The 21,167-nt window shown below is 36.1% G+C and overlaps 1 protein-coding gene across 9 annotated transcripts in view; it reads right to left on the bottom strand.

The window, feature by feature from the left end:
• Positions 1-21,167, bottom strand: part of trh (PAS domain-containing protein trachealess) — a 270,673-nt gene that overhangs the window by 65,833 nt on the left and 183,673 nt on the right. Inside the window, exon 1 of one of the 9 annotated variants that reach the window (XM_074103423.1) lies at positions 19,756-20,341. The exons of the other annotated variants lie outside the window; for them this stretch is intronic. Within the exon in view, the coding sequence (XP_073959524.1) occupies positions 19,756-19,979 (224 nt within the window). The 5' untranslated portion in view covers positions 19,980-20,341. Of the gene's footprint in view, positions 1-19,755; positions 20,342-21,167 lie in introns of those variants that run through there. 9 annotated transcript variants of the gene reach the window in all.

The following is a 21,167-nucleotide window of genomic DNA, read 5'->3' as shown; positions in this document are numbered from 1 at the left end:
GAATCCTACATTAACAAAGTAAATATATGATATCATAATAAATTGAAGTACAATATTTAAAAAATAACTGAATCGATTTTGATCATTTAACTGATAACACATTATTGAGCCAAAGGTGTGCAAACATGACAACACAAAATAAGTGAATACCTACTTTACAATAGCTTTGCATTTTGTTAGTTTTTCTCGATTATTCCATATAAAAAAAATACAAAATGTTTTCTGATAAACACTTCAGTTATACTATACAGGTAAAATTCTATCAAAAATTTACTGCATAACGTGACTTTTTAAAACAATAAATTTTACTTTTTTTTGGAGTAGCTTAAAGCATTAATAATTTACTATCAGAAAATTTCTAAGAAACATTGTGGAAACATCGGAAAAAACCGGGTTTGTATGGCAAGAGGAAAAACCCTTAAGCAAGACAAAATTTATAAACAAACAAGCATGTTTTTAAATAGGTACTTATTTTTTAAATACGCCAAATATTCTAAATTCAACGCAAAATTCGGTTTAAAAACGGAATTCCACGTTCGGAAACAGAACTAATAGAACCCGTGATTCCGTCCGCCCCCTAACGCCTTTTATGACACATTCTGCCCGTTTACAGCTAAATGGATAAGTAGTCCCCACCGTAGCATAGTGTTTGTTCTGTTTTCGAACTGGAACATTTTTCTTTTTCGTATTTCTCTTAGTGGCCAGTATTTTTCGTACGTGTTAGGTCGTGAAAACTTGTGCTGATTATTTTTTATTTGTTTTTATTATTTTCTTTTTTTTTGCCAGTGTCTTTTTGTAGTATCATATCGCCTTTATACATATGTTTATTTATCTAAATCCTTGCGAATTTCACTTTGTTTGCAAGTTTGCATTCACGCTTTAGCTCCAATCGATTTACATATTTGGCTTGAGATCCTGAGAATTATACACAGCCGAAGTCGAGGACAGCAGCTAGTGTTTTATAAAGCATGATCCAGTGCCAATGTGATAGGAACTTAACTTGTTCATTATGGTTGTACTATTACTTAGTCTGTGATTATGGTGCCTTAGAGACGTCGCATCTTTTTGTCAAATATTCGATGTTTACCACAAGTCAAGTGAAGACGTTTTACCTGTCGCAGATAATAAAAATCGACTATTTCCAACATGTTAGAAACAAACTAAGTATAACTTTACTGGCACCACCTACTGACATCCCTATTTCTTTCTATAGTAAAAGGTTGCCTAGAATTGCTCTAAAGTCTATTGCTACCTTGTATTTTTTCTCTTTCTGCAACTGTTTTCTCTGTACTTACTATGTGGTGTTCGATAAAGTCATTGTATTGCAAAGAGTATTGTATTGTACCCTCAAAAAACCTTTCCATCCCGAAATTGTAGCTTTTACTTAGCAACACTCATAAAATAAATCAAGCCCGAACACCGTCTCCGACTCTGTTCCGTCCAATTTTTATGACGAACCTCCCTTCATCTTAGAGTGGCAGTCTTTAAGTGTGCACGTACGTTCCCTTACACCTGGGAATCGAACCCGCAATACTACACTAACGCCTTGACCCCCTAAAACCCAGGAATCCCAAGGGAAAGCCGCCTACAACGCAACCCCGTAAGGTTCGGAATATCGAAGCGTTGAAATACACCAACTGGTCAGTGATGATTGGTAGCATTCAGTAATAAAATGACGTATGTCCAACCAAAATGTAAAGGGAAAATGTGGTCTACAGTTTTCGGGTAGAGGTAAGATCGGCGTGGCGGTTTGACAAAAGGAATTTTCCGTTGCAAATTGAAAGTACGGAAAAAATTCTAACGCACGCCGGTCGTAAAAAGCGGGGTAGTGTCGCCGACTAATGTGTCCGGGCGTATTGAGTTGGCCCAGAGGAATTAGACGCATGCACTCATGATGATTGGCGATGACGGTCAGATGACGGTCATTCACACCGTGTGTTTGGTGAAAAGTTTGCGAAAAGATAGGAACAAGTAGGTAAAAGTAAAATTCGTTGGATAGTGTCACAACTAAACAAAAAACGTTGTTCAGGAGAGCCATTTAAAAAAACAATTTTAAGGTGTTTTTGATCAGTTCTCCTAAACATTTATTTTTATTTTTGACACTTATCCAACTAAAGCAGCAAATTGTTTCAAGCAAGTTTGACACCTACTATTTGCTTACCCGATATATATACCCGAAAATATTTGCCTTATATATTTTTTATGATCCGAGTATCATAGTATTTACACGGCACGAAACTTGATGAAGTTTTTTTCTACAATGTTATTTACAGACTGACATCCAAATATTCAACACGGCTACGTTTTTAACATAGTAGAATCGCTATTTGAAGTAGGTACCTAAGGAATCGCCAATGCGGATCGGAATTATCTCCAAGCTTGCCTCTAAGACCAAATACGGCACAGTCAACAGAAGTGGATGAGTTCCTCAAAATAATCTAAACACTCTCTTATTACCTTGGCAATAGAGTAGTATTTAGTACAAATGCTGCTGACTGTATTTATAAGATCCCTACACAATGTCATAAAAATAGCACTTATTACATTTTACATTCCATTCAAAGTTACAAAATACTGAAGTTCGAAATTATTATCCGTGCTTTTAAAAGACGTTCTTATAAAACTCTTTTATTATCTCTCTATTAATATCACTGAATATTAAGACACCCCATTGCGCCATAAAAGTGCGGATAAGTGGGTACTTGTATTATAGTGACATAACCACTTGAAGTGACAATGCGGTATGTCATATTTAGAGCGTAAGGGGTTGAAAAGGTGACATTATAGGACACGGGAATCGTTTGAATTTTCATGGGAAATATGTGATGTCAGTAAGTTTTAAGGAAGAAAATTAGAGACGGCATTATTATATAACTTTGAGTTATACCTAGCTGCATTAGGTTATAAGAAAGAGGGTCATACTAAAAACCAACCCCGCAGCGTATTTTTTATGGCTGTTATTATGTTTAATTTCTTTAATTGTACATTTGGGGGCTGTTACACCACCCATTGATTAGTCTTAACTAACGGTTAAATATGATGCCGTCTCTATTTGTTTAATTCGAATAGACGGAGATGGCATCACATTTAACCGTCAGTTAAGACTAATCAATGGGAAGTGAAACAGCCCTTAGTGTCGATAGTCGAAAATATATTTTTGATGGCTGATATCTAGTGTAATTAATGATTTTGTACTATCGCGATAATTTCTAATTTTATGATTAATTTATGATCTAATTTAATTTAATTTAATTTAATCTTGTCGTCTTGTCCTCTTTGTCCTCTTGTCGCATGCAACTGTGTCGAAATATCGAGCTTCTCTAAAATCAAGGTACGCGGAACACAATCCGAATTTAAATCATAAAGAAAATTAGAATATATAAAAAAAAACTACATTATACAACTGAATTAGTTATTAAACATTTTAATTTGCTACGATTTCGCGTTTATCAATACTGGCCAAAATAGTCAATACCTATTACTCCTAAAGTGTTGGTATATCATCATCATCATCACCATGTCAGCCGAAAGACGTCCACTGCTGGACATAGGCCTCCCCCAAGGCTCTCCACTCAGACCGGTCTTGTGCTTTCCGCATCCACCGCGATCCTTCTATCTTAACCAAGTCGTCGCTCCATCTTGTTGGTATGTATTTAACACTAATATCAGCTCATCGCCATCACCACATTCGTCTACAATAGCACAATGTTTTGATTAACAACTATTCAAGCGTTAAATGCTCGGAATTTCTCATGCCTCACAATGAGAACCCTTCTTTTCTCCCCGTTGTAGGGTAAACCGCAAAGGTGTGACCTTTCTTACCCTTACAATAAACCCTTATAAAGTTGACAGTTAATCTGCTACCTGGTAATCTCTTTTAATGAGATGTTAGGAAGCTTGATGACAGTTGATGCTTTTTTTCACCTTGTTTGGTTCAAACGATATCAATGAATATTGGTCGTCTTTGCAAAAAAATATTGCTGCACGTATTTTTTCTGTGAAGTATTGGGTAATTATATAGTCATTTTCATCTCCAGCCTATGCATTACACTGCTGGACTGGACACAGGACTTCTATCAGATTGTTATTTCATCCCATTGGCTGAATATTTGAGAATTTGGACAGCTTAGAGAGTCGCAACAATTTAATCAAATTAGAAGAAGCAGTGTCTTTTGTTGTCTTAACAAATTAACCCAGAGCATTATTTTTTAATATTAACTGAGATGGTAATGAGGGAAAAACATGAAATTACCTACACTTATACGACACTTTTAGCTTTAAATTCATTTTTTTTTCATCCCAATCTATATACGTCCCACTGCTGGGCACAGACCTCCTCTCAGAACAAGAGGGCTTAGCTTTTAGACTTTAGCTTTAAATATGGATGGAAAATGCTGTTAACATTTTTCAGGTTCCTCTTGGGCACCCTGTATTTTATTTAACTTTTTATCAAATTAAGATAGAGATAAGATAGTTTATTGAATATTTTATAGCACAAGATAGCAAAATACAATGTTTCACAATAATCTCCGTTACACGTTTATATAATTCCGAGTTAAGCCCAGGTTAAGCAGCGCCACAATATAACATGGAACTGTCATCCACAATCCAGCGTAACGTTTTAATAGTCATATTATTATTTTACCCCTAACTAGGGGTTTATGAGGGAGTTCTATGTCCAACAGTGGGCGTCCTATGGCTGATATGATGATGATGAACCCTAGAGTGCAAGCAAAGGAAAATGAAAGATGTGGGCTCTTGTTAGGGAATCACTTTATGTTGTTGTTTTTTTTTATAAAACACCTGTAACCTGAGTCACCAACAGAATTCTCTCTCTGCTCAAAAAGTATCGTATATACCTTTTTGAAGTGACAAGGGGTATGCAGATGATTTGATTTAGAGTGACCGTGGCCCCAGGGGGGTGCGCCTCACTAAACACCAAGGGCTTGGACCCTCGGAGGGTGTTGATGTCTTTGAGCCACCAGTAACCGCTTTTGGAGTTTAGCACCTTTTTAAAGACGTATCTTGTTTTATACTTTTATGGAATGGAAGTAACGGAACAGTTCTGTTCTCATTACCATTTCATGAGACACAATGTTGCTTACAATAACCTAACCAATTAATAAGAGAATAATATTAACCTTTAATAAGGTAGAGGCAATTTAGCAACCACATGCATTGCCTTGGAAATTCAACCTTATTGTTTTAGTAATCCATACTTAATATTATAAATGCGAAAGTGTGTGTTCGTGTGTTTGTATGTTTGTCCGTCTTTCACGTCGAAACGGAGCGACGGATCGACGTGATTTTTGGCATAGAGATAGTTTATGGGCCAGAGAGTGACATAGGCTACTTTTTATCCCGAAAAAAATGCACAGTTCCAGAGGTAACAGCGCGCGATAACCGGATTCCACGCGGGAGAAGCCGCGGTCAAAAGCTAGTAAGTTATAATATCCATTGTAATCATTGAAAATACTACTAGCTTTAAAAATATCCTTTGTCAGGTGTGTATTCTATAGCTGCTTTTGATTCTGTGGTAGTATGCTCCAATAAATGGGGCCTTATTAAAGGTTAAATAAGCTCACGTCCAGATTATAAGTCCGGTCGATGGATTCCAGAAAGTTCGAAACTAGTCGGACTATTGCCAACTTACAATCGTGAGTTGAATCGTTTATTTTACTAATTTTATTAACTCAGAAAAGTTTTAATAAGTATGTCGGAGGACATAGTCATTTCAAAGTTCAATATCTCTAAAACGTCTGAATCAATTTTAGTGAAATTTAGCTAAGTACCATTGCAAAAAAAGTCGCTTTCACCACAGAATAAGTAATAGTAACTACACGTAAAAACCCGCAATAAAATTGGTCCATCTGTTTGAGAGCTAGGATGCCAGGCAGACACTTTTTTGCGTGTGTTAAAAAGCCGTGTTTGTATTGCAACACGCAAAAGCATCAAGCTGCAGTTATTACTTACCATAAGTGAACCAGCATGCTTATTTGCCACCAGCAAGGTATAATTCGGACCCCATCTCACATTAACACCTCCTAATGTCGCCATATTTATACAAAGGGCACCGGGCACATAAAATAGGGGAGATGACGGAAATGAAACGTCATCGCTGTATTACTGATTATTGATACAAGCATTGTCCGCTATGATTAGACCGTGTCATATTTATGCTATGGGCTTTTGCTTAATAAGGCCAAAATGTGTTTGCTGCAGAATTGGTACGGATAGTTTAATACAAAGATGGCAATCCATACTAATATAATAAATGCGAAAGTGTGTGTGTTTGTATGTTTGTCCGTTTTTCACGTCGAAACTGATCGACGGATCGACGTGATTTTTGGCATGGAGATAGTTTATGGGCTAGAGAGTGACATAAGCTACTTTTTATCCCGGAAAATGCACAGTTCCCGAGGGAACAAAGCGCGATAACCGAATTCCACGCGGGCGAAGCCGCAGGAAAAAGCTAGTATTAATATATTTGCACCCTAGTTTTTGTTAAAAAACATTTTTATTACAAAGTTTTGCTCCCTGTACTTTTTACATTCGTATAGTCGTATGAAATTTGAAGTGGTTGAAATTTGACAAGCAATAGTAAAAAGTAAAATTTTATTAATATTATGAATGTGAAAGTAACTCTTGTCTAAATGTCTGTCTGTATATTATCCTGGGAAGGACGTAAGATAGTTCTTATCCCGGAATCTTGGCAGACGAAGTCAGGAGCAAAAGCTGGTTTAGGATAATTAACTAATTGTGTTGTTGAAAAAAGTGCTAAAATCTTTAAAAAGTAAACTTTGTGTGATATTTGATTATTAACTGACATCTCTGGGTACTACTTACTCCACTCAATATAGATGACAAATTCGTCGATATTTTTTTCAATTATTTCTTATACCTGCCCTGTAAGTATAGAACTTGTAAAGACTTGACGAAAAAAAACAAATCGAAATACTCTTACTTTTTGCATTTTTTTGTAACTTTTAAAAAAGCTTATCGAACTAAAGGTCACGACTAAGCTAATGTCATTCTACCCAGTGTCAAAGTGTAAGTAACGATGACTAAAGGGTTTTGATACTTGCCGACGCAATTTTATTTTCGCAAGTCATAATAGGTGTTAAATTTTGAAAGCGTTGTCATTGTGTCGCTGCGTTTGTGTGTGTTTGTAAAAACTATTGAAAAACTATCTAGTTGTGTTTTAGTTTTATTATCCAAAATTATATGAAAAGCCATTTATTATTTCTAAATTAAATGTCATAAGAACAGTAATTTTCATACTTTTGTGTCATTTTGCATAGCAACCACTTATGTCATACAAAATCAAAAAATACGTTATACGACTATGTATAAGGTCGTATCATATACGTAGTTTTCTATATTTTCATTTTCCATATAGCGTATAAAATATAAACCTATTACTTGCTGTGCTCTTTTCATAATTTATTTAAATGTCGTCTTATAAGTAGTGCAACAGGTGAGGTTAATGTAAGCAATACCTACATCACTTTAGGACAAATGTAAATTATTGGAAACATTATTATGAAATTCGGGCAAACGATTGAGAACCGTATGTATATGGTAAAATACCAAGACCGTTTAGTTCTCCCGGAAATAATCAGGCGTCCCGCGGGACAGTTCGACGAGATGAGCTTAATATGACTCGACGAATTCTCCACGAGGGTCGCCGAAGGCTGCCGGAAATACCCGAACGGGGAAAAGGCCACTTTCAAACTGTAAAGATGGCAATGAGCAGTTTGTATAGTTCAAGGGAAAAAGTTAAGTACTCGAGTAAAATTTGTGAATGCTATTTTTGTGAGAAAAAAAATTAGTTTATTTTCACAAAAAAAAATAAAAAAAAGGATTAGTGGCAAATGGTTCGACGTCAGCAATTGCTGTTAGTGGCTCACATGAGCTACATTTCGACGCTGTTTTTCAGCCAAAACCCATTCTGCGTGCATCAACACTTTTGGAATACATATACATAAATACTTTTAGTATAATAGCTTTTAAGCGTTACAATATCTCCGCTAAAAAAGCTTTTTAAGAAATTTTGCTAACTACCTTGCCCGGCCGCCACAGCACTGACGTAGTATGTCAGACACATAAAATATTTATAATAGCGCCCGAAGTTTAAAAAGATTTTCATAACTCTAAGAGTCTTGCCAAGATCTTCGGTACTAAATAAACAAAAGGTAATTTCAATCTTTTTAAAGTTTAAAGACAACCAGTGATAAAAATATGTCAAGTGTCGACTCTTTTGATTACACAATGCTAATTAATAATTTAACAAGTATCAAAATTATTCAAAAATAGTCAACTCTCCATGACTTTCTCAAGAAAGCAAACAGTTTCTTCAGTGAAAATCGGACAAAATTACCCCAATTTACTGCCCAGTGTTTCACCTCGCACGTCGCTCCGGACAAAATTTCGGACAAAAATAAATAACACAGTCCCGCGGGGACGGCCCATTGCGCAAATTGCGCTCTTTAGTCGGACTCTAATAATCACGTCATATCCAATTTTCGTTTCAAACGGGATCGGAATACCAATAGGCGTTGATTGAATGAGTGTCTTGGACTAAGTTGGTTAAGATAGTGCGTATGAGGTTAGGTTAGCAATACTTTTTTTATTTATGACGAAGATTAGCTTTTGTATTCTAGAGTCACATAGGTAATTACTAATATCGTTAAATTCCCATTCTCTCATTCTGAGAGGACGCCCGTGCCCAGCCGTGGGACGTATATAGGCTGAGATGATGCTGATGACGGTCGTTAAATTTAACTTTACGGAAATATTTCGAGTGTAACATATTTAATTAAATTATAGACAATTCAGATCTGAATATTGCGTCAGTGAAACGAAAAATAAGTACATTAATACCGGCTACACTCCCTCCTATAAATTTGGTAATTCATTGGGCAATAGTAATAACACCACTTTAATGATGAATAAATTTACATTTAAACTTTCGCATCGAAAAACTCGACACGACACGCTTTTGCGAAAAAACGCCCCAAAGGAACGCGAATGAATTACTCCGACAATTGATGTAATATTCGCTCCACACCCCAGTGGGCAGTGATCACTGATCCAGCTTTACGGACAAAAAATGACCAATCCGCTAGACGCGTCGATACGGCTATGACTAATGATGCTCGCAAATTGCTTGCAAGCAGCAAAGGAAAATTGTTTCATTCATAAATGGGATTGCCTGGCTTTAAGGATGGAGTTTTGATGAATAAAACAGAAGGCCCCTTATGTCAGATGGACAAATGTTTGTATTAACATTATCGTGGCACGGATTGGATTCCATTTTTCTTCGATATCCCTTTTGGGGTATGTAAAGCCGTCGTTTGAAATCATTTCGCATTGTTTCGGTAACATCTGTATTATTATTTTTCTTGCTACTTTTTTACACATATATAACAGTTTTCATTGAATAGGGGAAGGATATTAATTCTTAAAACTATAATAAAGATGCTAGCATATTTAACTATAAATAGATCACTTGACGATAAATATTCAATCATCATCTTAAATGAAACAATGCCCCATTTGGCAATATTATGTGTACTTTGTGATAATACGAAAGCACTGAACATCATCTTGTATTTTCGAACATCGATCGAAGCACGCAGACAATTCGCAACTAAACAAAACTAGCTTTGAATTAGCAATACAAAGGCGTGCATTCGGAGGCTATTGAAAGGAGAAGGAAATAATAGTTATTTGCAATAATCGACGGAGGGACGCCTGATTGCGCCCGGGGCGGGGGCATTTTATTTTACTCGATTTTTGTCTAGTCGTTCGAGCCGATTGAACTACTGGGCTTTTTCGTTAAAATTATCAGTTTGTGCAATATAAATTTTCAGTGTTTTTTGAACTTAATGATGTATGTTAAATTAATTACTACGGCTAGACAAATTTTGATGAAATTAAGTATATAAGATTTACATTGTTGAACAGAGAGAAGGCCCCTTGGAAACGATAATCGACCATATGCTACCTGAATTCTTAGGTTGCTTGTGACTCTCACGGTGTCGTCGCTTCACTTAGTGGGAGGCTTGACAACGCTGAGTCTTCCAGTTCGTGGTTACCACTCAAGAACCTTTCTCCCCTAACAATTATCTAACTAAAGACTTAATGAGCGCATCTAAGGGGATATCTTTCACATACATATTCGAATTTCTGTAGCCTTGCCACCCTACTCAACCCTAAAAGAAAGAATTAAAAGAAAGGGTCAGCAAGATGAGGTAAAGGGGAAATAATTGATCATTTTCGGGACACTTGTCCCGCAGTTAATCCAGACTGTCCACTGTGATCGATTGACAACCCTAGATTGAGGAATGTCTATTAAATCGAACGTTTGGTCACATTATTTTGACGATATTTTTAGCTTGAATTTCGGTATTATAAGCGTTTTCTCTGTTTTTTCTTAAGTGTTATCATCATCAGCTGGAAGACGTCCACTGTTGGGCAGAGGTCTCCGCCTTAGAACGCAACAATGAAACACTTGCCACTTGCATCCACCAGTTGCCCGCGACTCTTACGATGTCGTCAGTTCAGCTAGTTTGCCACTCGAGGACTTTTTAGAGAGTGGGGGGACCGGCAACAGTATGTACGTTATGTACGGCAATTATATGACTAAAATTCCTAATCACCACCACCCTGTGTAGTGTGTGGTCGCACAATGCAATGAGGGCTATCGCGTATGAATTCGCCGCTAGAGGCGCTAGTGTAGCGTGAGGTCTCCGAAATGTCAAATCTCATAGTTTTTGGGTGAGCTACACGGGTTTATTTATAATTAGAATAATTTTGTGAATATTTGGCATTACCTGAAATTAATTATGGCAGTTATGCGTTACGGGGCAATGAATGTGTTTTGAGACAGTTTTGTCTTTCGGAAACTTATGTCCTCCCTTTTTTCCGAACAAAACGGGACTACGCAACACTGTGGCTGCTCGATATTATGGTACGGTTTGAAGATGTATTAAATATGATATTAATCTAAACTTTGTTTTCACGCCCGTAATAACAGACTTTGAAAGCCACACTTAAAAACCTCACGCAACAGTGGCGCCATCTAGAAAAACAAAAAACGATAGCCCTCATTGGTTTCAGAATTACCACCTACTTATATTGTCATGATCGTTATAGGCATACCAAGTTTCAAGACCAATTTGAGCATGTTTAAAAGGCGAAAATAAAACTTAAAATAATTAATTGGTGCGGTATTAAATATGGGCTTCTTCCCTTTCACTTAGATTAGCTGTTTTAATCTTGTTACATTTTTTTCAATATGGTTTTTTTACCCAAACCAAAGGTTACACACCGCTGCAGCAAAGTGCAACCATTGGCAACAAACATTAATTTTAAATTACAAAATTCAGCCACAATAAAACTTTATAAAACCACAAACGACCGGTTGATGTTTAAAAAAACATTTTTTACTTTCAATCGTTTCCAAATAACAGTTAATAATCGCTTCGGTTTTGGAAAAAATGTATTCGAGCAAAGATTCGACTTCGATCTTTCTCTTTTGAAATTAATGGAGTGAAATTGCTTACAGTGTAGTAACTTCTAGAATTTATTGAGGATAAAATTAGACATCTTAAATTGTAACGGCTACTTGTTAAATAAATTCAATCTAGACTTAGTACTTTCTAGTTTAAGCATGACAGTTCTACAGGGTGGAAAGTTGAGATGTGGCAGCAAGGGCAGCTACTAGATCCCTTGCTGCTACGCGAAAATACTCTTAGAAGACCTTTACTAACTTTTTGAGTGATGACTTTGATAAAATATACAGGCAGCGAGAAAATCGACAGATTTGACTTTTCTTTAATGCCAATCGGTCCCATTTCTATCAAGGATTAAAACACTCTTTGAGAATAACTAAGGTTAGAGTACTAGAACACCCACAAATCAAAGAAAACTTTTTCCATACAGTTCGTAGGGTACTATTTGCAAAGTGAAACTTTTGCATGTTGTTTTTTTACGAATATGAATCCTTTATGCTTAAAGAAAATTAAACAGTATGTAGACAACTAAAAACTGAACATTTTAACTAAAGTTAGTGTCTTAACTCAGTATTGCTGCCCCATCTCAACTTTCCACCCTGTATATATTTGGACAGTACTCCTCTCTTCTAAGTCGGTACACTCTTAGTAGAGTGGTAATGATCATCGGATGAGGATCAGCAGTGAACCTTCATGAAGACTTTCTTGAGAAAATAGTGTGCTTGTTTCCTCTTGGATTCCACACCGCAGTGCTGGAGTCCAGAGTTCATAGTTGGCAACAGAGAGCGCTGCTATACCTAGATTCACATTAGGTAGCCGCGTTTTACGACACCGGACGAGATGGGTCCATCGGGGCTACTACGAAGTTCGTGTCGTTCCGTCCCTCTGACACTTATAATATTTAATACGAGAGTGAGAGGGACGGTATGGTACGAACTTCAATTTTCGAATTTTGGAGTAGGCCCTCATCTTATTCTAAAACCGGGTACAGCAAGGCCTAACATTACACAACTAAGCTTTATAATCAATCTAGATCGTTTTTTTTTTTCAACATGTAGCCATTACAAATTTTTAAATATTATCTATGTAATAAATTCGGCCTTCACACTGCAAAGGTTAATTTTTTTCCAAGATTTTACTTCTCTGTCTATATTTAGATCACGAAGTAACTAGATATGTAGATAAAATTGAAATACATTTAACATCTTTCGAAATAAACTACTGTGTTCACAAAATAATGACGTTAAAGTTATGTAAATTAAAAAAAGTAATGGATTTAAAACTAACGGATCTTGCTAACTGATCTAGTAAAATTACAATCAAATTCGAAAAATATATGTGTAATACATTTTTTCAGCAAAAAAAAAAGTTTCAACTATACAGTGTGTATTTTTTTAATTAATTTTAGTGTCCCAATTATTTCAAATGCAGAATACACTCGCGCCGTCGCGACTAAACATAAGCGTTTTTACGCTGCACCGGAGCGGCATAAAAACCGGCTGTAGGGGGCGCGACGAATCGTCATGACTTGCCTGTCTCTGATTGAGGCCAACTTCTGTTCATACACAGGCTGGATTCAGTTTGCTTGAGTCCCAGCGACGGGACAGCCTATGAGAAAATTTAAAAACCGAATTTATTATTTAGTAGATTTAACCCGAGGTCTTGCACGTGTGAACCAATGGGTTTCCAGGATTTCACTAAATTCCTATGGCAATTCACAAAATAACATCACGGTCTTCAACTTAAATACTTTGTAGAATGATTCATCACTGATGAACCCCGTGAAAAAACTCACGTCTCTAATAAAGAAAGAAATTCTAATTAAAATCGATCTATAATATCGGGATAAAAAATGGCCTACGTGTTATTCCAAAAATTCAGATATAATGTACCAAATGTCATCGTGCGAGAGTGACAAGTACATACACACATTTATACTCACGAGCATTTATGTAGTAAAGGAAAGGAATAAAATTTTCTTCTCTATGATGCATCTACGACAGCGATCATTTTCGATAATAAGGATGCTTTTTAAGTAACATCGACCTACATTATTAAAAAGACGCAAAAAGTTGCGACTGGTAAAAACTGAACCTAACGATTGACAATAGCGTCACGTGCATTAAAAAAAAGAAGACTTTCTTTTAAAGTAGAGCTGAAGATGGAAGTATGAAATCTGTAATTGCTATGTTTTTTATTTATTTACGGTGGATATTATTTTATGACGTGCTTTTGAGTTAAAATCTACAACAAACATACGACATAAAGATAATAAGATAAGATATTGATAAGATGATAAGATATTGTAAATTTAAGGTTAGAAGAATTGGCATATTTTGTACAATTCAGAACGAGTATTCTTGAGTTAAGTAAGCAATAGCTTTCATTTTATTTGAAATTTTATTACATACATTAAATAAAATTTTGAATCAGCCTGTGGATATTGGACAAAAAGTAACACTAGACAAAACGTAATAGATCCATATATTAAAAAAGGGATCTAATATCTTAGAAATCATACGCTTGATATAACAGATGTTGTTAAACCAATCATTATTGCAAAGACATAAAGTATAGATTGTAACAGAGTCCATTTTTTGTAACTGTTGAGTTTAACAAGTTTTTAGATGGTCTTTTGAATTGTTTATTTGATACTGAATGAAATAATGGCCAAATATTTGGTTATTATAAGACGGAACTAGATGTAGGCGAAGAAATGAATGAACTTGACAATGTAAGACTCCTGTATGACTGTAGGCGTGAACAACGAGTGAGGGTTACAGTGAAGTAAAGTATTGGCAATTTAATCAAAGTGAAGCACCTAGTGCATTTCAAGAAGGGTCAGAGAGAAAAAGCTTTCCACTGTAATCACAATAAAAATGTTGTAAACTTTCGCAATTTTCACTCATAATTGTATTTTTTCACTAGTCTCAGGATATTTCAGCTACGTTAACAGCAGTAGTCTTTTAAAATCAATCTAATAATTAGATAGGTTTTTGAAAAATCTATGTAATAGTTAGATTCCTCGACACTAAACGACTATATTTTTTATTAGACGTAACATTTGATTTATTACTGCAAATGTATCAATTTTTATATATAATATTTTACATTTAGATCCCTTTATAAACCGTTGATGGCAAGACAGGAACGTTCTTCTCAATAATGTCCCTTAATTGTGGTTATGGAGCTCCCAGAGTTTTTTTGATTGCGGTCAAATATTTTTTGCTCGGATCGATTGAATTCGATACTTGTTGGAAATAAGTTGTTAGTTGAAGGGTAGGTACAATGCTTCCATAAAATTGAAAATAACATGACCGTTAGTGGAATTTCTATAAAACTTAACTGTTTCGTTCGTCTGTAACCGAAGTAATTAAATTCAAAACATAAAATTCTTTTTCCGCTTCAAATTTTGTTTCGGCATATGAATAGTAAGAAAAGTTTGTTTGGGTACCTCAAGGTATGATTTCCAGTCTAATGCTTCAAATGCTATATGAAAATGACCAGCAAGGGCAATCTAAATAATGACATGCGGTAAAGTATTTAATATCTATAATTAGTTTAATTGAATGATATTGTGTCAATTTTAAAATAGTCAGTATGTTACTGACTAAACTATTGATTAATTCAAAGTTTATTTAACAGTCGCTAATGCTGTTTAAAGCCGTGGTGGCCTAGTGGTTTGACCTATCGCCTCTCAAACAGAGGGTCGTGGGTTCAAACCCCGGCTCGCACCTATGAGTTTTTCGAAATTCATGTGCGGAATTACATTTGAAATTTACCACGAGCTTTGCGGTGAAGGAAAACATCGTGAGGAAACCTGCACAAACCTGCGAAGCAATTCAATGGTGTGTGTGAAGTTCCCAATCCGCACTGGGCCCGCGTGGGAACTATGGCCCAAGCCCTCTTGTTCTGAGAGGAGGCCTGTGCCCAGCAGTGGGATGTATATAGGCTGGGATGAATGCTGTTTCCTTCATAGTGTTACACTCAACACATGTTTAGAGCATTTCTTTATGATTTAGTCACGGTCTTTATTTTTTAATCAAAATATCTCAGACAACGGATATGGTGTTTTTGTATGGAATTCTATCGGTTTGGATCGTTTAGAAATTTTGATGAAGTGTGAAAGGGTTTTTGTCCCGTGATTGAGTCAGAACGTTTTTGTTTTCGACATAATAGAGTTTAAATAATAATAAATCGGGTTGCTCCGTGACACAGATATATAAAATTAAATGAAAATAATATTTTTCATTTAATGAAATGGTCGTCAGTTAAAATTTAAAGCAATGTTGCGTTTACAATAGGTAGAGTCATTCACGATGACGCGTGCCGTGGTTCTTATTACAATTTAATTAATGTCTAATTTTGACAAAATCACGCGTCTTCGTGGATGGCACTAGGTATACAACTGGTTAAAATTAAATAAGTATAACAAAAAAAAATCTTTTAAAGATTAAGTGTAATTTTTATGATTTCAAAACCATACCGGATTTTGTCAACATCACCTGGGCAAACGAGCGTCGCTCGGCATAAAATTCGAAAACCCGCGTTTTTCCAGACATAAGACCAAATAGATTGATTGTTCATCCCCGAAATCCCCAACACACCAAATTTGAACGAAATCTTTAAAGCAGTTTCCGAGATCCCCAAAATTCTTCTCAGTCTTTTTGTATTTTTTATTTCAACTCCAAATTTGTTACTTTTACGGGTATCCCGTGAAACCATATCGAAACAACAACATAACACATACATACATAGATCTCGCTAGTGCTGCTGCTTAAGTAGCGTAGTAGAAAAAGCAACCTGAGATATGTATGCATAGGAAAAAGTCGTGTCTAGATTCCTGTCCAGCGGTAGTGTAGGGGCTATAGCACGCAGCACGATTCTGTGCATCCATGTCTCAGTTTGTATTTTCGATATATAAATATACAAAAATGACTCCTTTAAAGGCTAGTTATAAGATATTTTACAAAATGAGCACAACTCGTTCCAAAAATGGCGTAATATTTTCAGTTTCATCATTATCCTTCTTGAATAATGTAAAGCGTTACATGTCCATTCAAGTTAAGTTTAGCTGGAATCGCCTCGTTTTTCAAGTTTATGGCTACTCCAGCGTAGTCCGTCAATGAAACCGGCCCGAGCGGCGCAAGCGCCGATCTTGATTGTATAATGTGACTTAGCAGTTTTGGTACTTCAATTTCGTAAGCGAAACTGGAGTAACACTAAATGATGTTGACATTTGATCTCATAAGTCCTGAGGTCGTTTTAAGTAATCGTTGTGTAAAATATTGAATCATTTTCATACCTAGTGCATTGATTTCACGTCAAGTTTGTATTACTTGGAACCAGTTGGTTAATAGATTTAAGTTATTTTAATAAACAGATTTAATTATGGCTGAATTGTTTTTACTTATTCTTGACAAGGAGCATTGTTAAAGCTAGTTAAAAAACCTAATTACTCAAAATAACAATTAAAAGAACATAAGTTATGGAAAAATTACACCATCATTTAGCACATACAGACTTTTTTTTATTGCTTCCAAGTTGTAATACCTAAATGTTTAATTACGCTTTATTCTGAAGGTATAATTGGAATGAAAACTATCCTCAAAACAACCTAACGAATTATATACAATTCGCTTGTCTTTTACCTGCGGAAGCATGCCCATAAGACTTTATTAAATTAAATTAGTAAAGTTCTCAACCCAATTAACTTTTGACTTCACTAAGCTTCAGTTTTTTTATTACAATAGCCCATTATTATTTATGAGCCTTGTTACAGGAAAAACAAAGAATGATGAAGGCTAAAGTATAATTTGTCTATTTAAAAAAATATATATAGCTAGAGCAAACAGGTCAAGATAATCATCTCTTTGCCGTGGCATATTAGATAGTTTGACAATAATTGGCGTTCCTGTACTGCTATCTTTGATGCTGTTTTGTTTGGAAAGAAATATAAATTATTAGTTTAAAAAGTTTTAATACCTTTTGGATTAGTTTCTTTTGTAAGTAGCTAACTACCAATAGATAGAAGGAAATCTTGCGACTCTTTTCGACGAGAAGGTTCGATTGACTGGAAATTTAGTTGTGCGTGTAAAGTTAGAGCTTTAGAGAAAATGTGTAATTATCATCCAATATCTACTCCGTCTTAATTAGAATTGTTCAAGATTTAATTTTGAAGTGAACTAATCGACAAACGGCTCAGCTATATCCTAAAGCGTAGTGATATAAAATAAAGGTATTGTACCTAATAACACTTTTTATAACTTAGAAGTGTACCTATACCGTTGAAATGTTATTATTTCTCTGTTTCTCTGGTTTTAAACAATTTGTGTGATTTTAAAAACACATTTTGACCATAATGCCGTGAGGCGAAGGTAAGCGAAGTCATGAGGACGATAAGATCTTTATTCTGTTTTAGTATAGAACTTGTTATTTATATAACTCGCTTTGTTAAGCATTATGTGAGTTAAATGTTTTACGAACGGTTGTTAGTAAGTACGTGTACGTTTGGCATTTTAGAAGGTGTCTTCAAGGGTATTTTGGCAAGTTATACCTATCATTCCATATTATAACCATCAGCCGAACATGTGGTCTACCACGCTAAAGTTGATAATCGTTTGCATGTCATAGAACAATAATGCCAATAGGCCCGCCTGTCAACTTGAAAGTACGACTATAGCGACATATTCATTTGATAGGAACTTATTTAAAAATTGATATACCACTTATTTGGCTGATGGTGCATACAGGATAGAACCAGTGCACCGAAAGAACATCAGGTTTGTATTTTTAAAAGTGGTAAATATCAAGACTTTTCTATTTAAAACTACGAACGGAAAACAAAAGCCAATGATTATTTGTTCTTGTAAGTTTCTTGTGGCGATACCATTTAATGATAATTTATTTTAAAATTAGCAGTGAGACCACTTTCTCGGAGTTATTTTGGATGACTATATTTCTTCTAAATTTTTCTATAAATACTTTACTATCCCAGGAAAGTTATCAGGCTCCAGTCGTAATTTGTTAATTTATTGTTATGTGATTTAAAACATGTTATTAGAATTTTGGTAAAGTTTCCGGAGGGCGATTGGGGTAGCTCAAAATTGATCGTTGTGGAGACTCCTGGAGAAAGTCGTCCAGCATTGGACGTCATCCGGTTGATAGAACGTTGATTTTAATTTTCAATTATAGAGTTTACATACAATATGTCAATTATCAAATTAATATAATATTTTTAAACTTTTGTGATTTTCACTCCATAATTATTACCATAATCGGGACTTATCACTATCACGAAAACAAACGAAGTAATAATTAGGCACTTACGTCGATATTTCGACCACATTACAGTGGTCGTGGTCACGAGTAGACGAAAATGGGGTCGAAACGAAACGTCGAGGTAATTATCACTCGTATTTAACTTGATAAGTCCAGATTGTAAATATTATTGAGCCAATTTATGACAATTTTTATTTATTTATTTAATTCAGATATATAAATAAATAAACAATTTATGACAATGTTCAATTTCTAAATTTTGTCCGTTGTATTTCATTATTTACACTTCCTGTTCACCTTATTATCTTTGTGAGGTAACATGTGTCATTAAGTTTAGTATGCCTTAGGAACGAGTACGACGGCTTTTAGAGATATAAATCAGAATTTTAAACATTCTTTATGATCTTGCGCAACTTTTACGTTTATTGTCTTAAACGTTTATTTGTCAAGTTAATCATCTTGGAACAAGTTAAAAAGATGTTAAATCGCTTTACGACCTCAATAAGATTTTGCGAGTTAAGTAATATTTAATAATCGTTATTTCCCTGAAAGTTTAAAATACAATTTAAATTTCTTATAACTAGTTGGAAGCACCATTAATAAAAAGCACATAAAAATAATATGCCAATTAATAATAATGCAAATTAAGCTGTATCGTGTTTGATGGATTGTTGATTTATTTTTGTTTTTACAAGCTTTTATTACTAACATTGTTTGTATGTAGTTCTGCAATTTCATCCACTTTGGTACAAATATGTATTTTGAATTATGGTTACAATGACAGTGAAAAAAAGTTTGTACCTATAATTTTTTTTTAAGAAAAAAACATCTATCTTTTTGTTTCCTGTTGTCACAAAATCATCAATTTTGTTGTTGTCATAAAATCATCAATCCGCCAAACGCCACACATAACTGTTAACTTAAAAACTAAAAAATAAGAAAAAATGAAACGTGCCCAGGTTCGAGATGCGATTGATTTGTTGCTTGTTGCTGCCGACAGATATCCGGGCTTGTCTGTACGAACCAGGAATGGGTGAAAGCGGCCGGGTTCAGCCCGGGATTGAGGCCCGGCGCGGGCCCCGGGAGACCCATGACCCCGGGCAGCCCGCCGGGCCTCTGGTGGTGGTGAAAGCCCGAGGCCACAGCGTAGTCCATTGCCACCGCCTGATACGGCAACATAATTTGCACTAAAACAATCCCCCGCGACCAACGCGCTCACATTTTCATACGCAAGTATCAAAACCGTTCCAACCGCCTATTAAATAGTTCACGTAAACACAATCACGACGGTCAGCTGTTACAGTCCGCACGGTCACTTCACGAGGCTTTCAGTTATCAAACAAGTTCTATTTCGAGCGATCATTTGCGGGTAGCTCCAGGGGAAAAGTCACGCACAGCCACCCACTTAATAAATATTCTGGGCATATATCCGTTTTTACGTGGACGTGACTGCCGCACCACTGTCCGCCGTTCACGTACCGGGCCGATTATCGAAAACAGTTGCATGCGTCCCCCTCCAACGGCCTCGGACGTGCAACTGAGACGAGGCACGCGCGCCAAACGCGACTCTATCACACGACCTAGCCGAACGAGCGCCGCTCGGCGATCGGAGCGAGACGCCGCTAGCGCGCCAGCCGCGACCGCCGCATCGATCGGACGTCATCGCGGAGTTAAAAGGCTGCGTCGTTACACGGCCCGTAATAGGCGGTTACGTGATTGGGCGTGGCCTAGCCTATTAACTTGAATAGTCGCGTTGTGATTGGTTGAAATTGGTAGTAGTCGTCTACGTGATATGTTCAGGAATACGTTTATAGCTGGCGCTCATAGAATATAATAAGTGAGTTGTAGTTTGGATACGCGCCAGTCGGATTCGTGTTGCGGTTGGCATTCCCGTTTCTGTAATGGTTTTTAATTATTGGTTTTAACCGTTAATGGTTTAGTTGGCGTGTAGTAGACGGATGCGTTAGGTGAATGAACGGGGGCGGGGCTACACCTTGACAGGCTGTCTGTAGCAACCGGGCAAAAACAGCAAGGGAATTAAATCAGACTAGGTATACTTTAAAACACGTAGCATACTCAAGTAACTCTACCTATATGTAAGTACCTTATACATTTCAACCAAGCGCCGCATAGAATAGATTCGACACTCCGTCTGACAGATATACCTATTAACCATCAGTCGGTTCACCGCCAAGCCATAGAGTTACATCTAAACCACTACAGTTGGTACGGCTAATCCACCAGTTCAAGGTCGCTCAGCGAGCTATGGAACGAACTATGCTTGGAGTTTTTCTGAATGATAGAATCCGCCACAGAAATAATGTCGTCGACATAGCTCAGGGAATTAGCAAGTTCAAGTGGCAGTAG

The sequence above is a fragment of the Choristoneura fumiferana genome, chromosome 20 (assembly GCF_025370935.1).
Source record: "Choristoneura fumiferana chromosome 20, NRCan_CFum_1, whole genome shotgun sequence".
Taxonomy (NCBI): domain Eukaryota; kingdom Metazoa; phylum Arthropoda; class Insecta; order Lepidoptera; family Tortricidae; genus Choristoneura; species Choristoneura fumiferana.
Note: the sequence above shows the minus strand (reverse complement) of the source record. Positions and strands in the feature narration are given on the sequence as shown.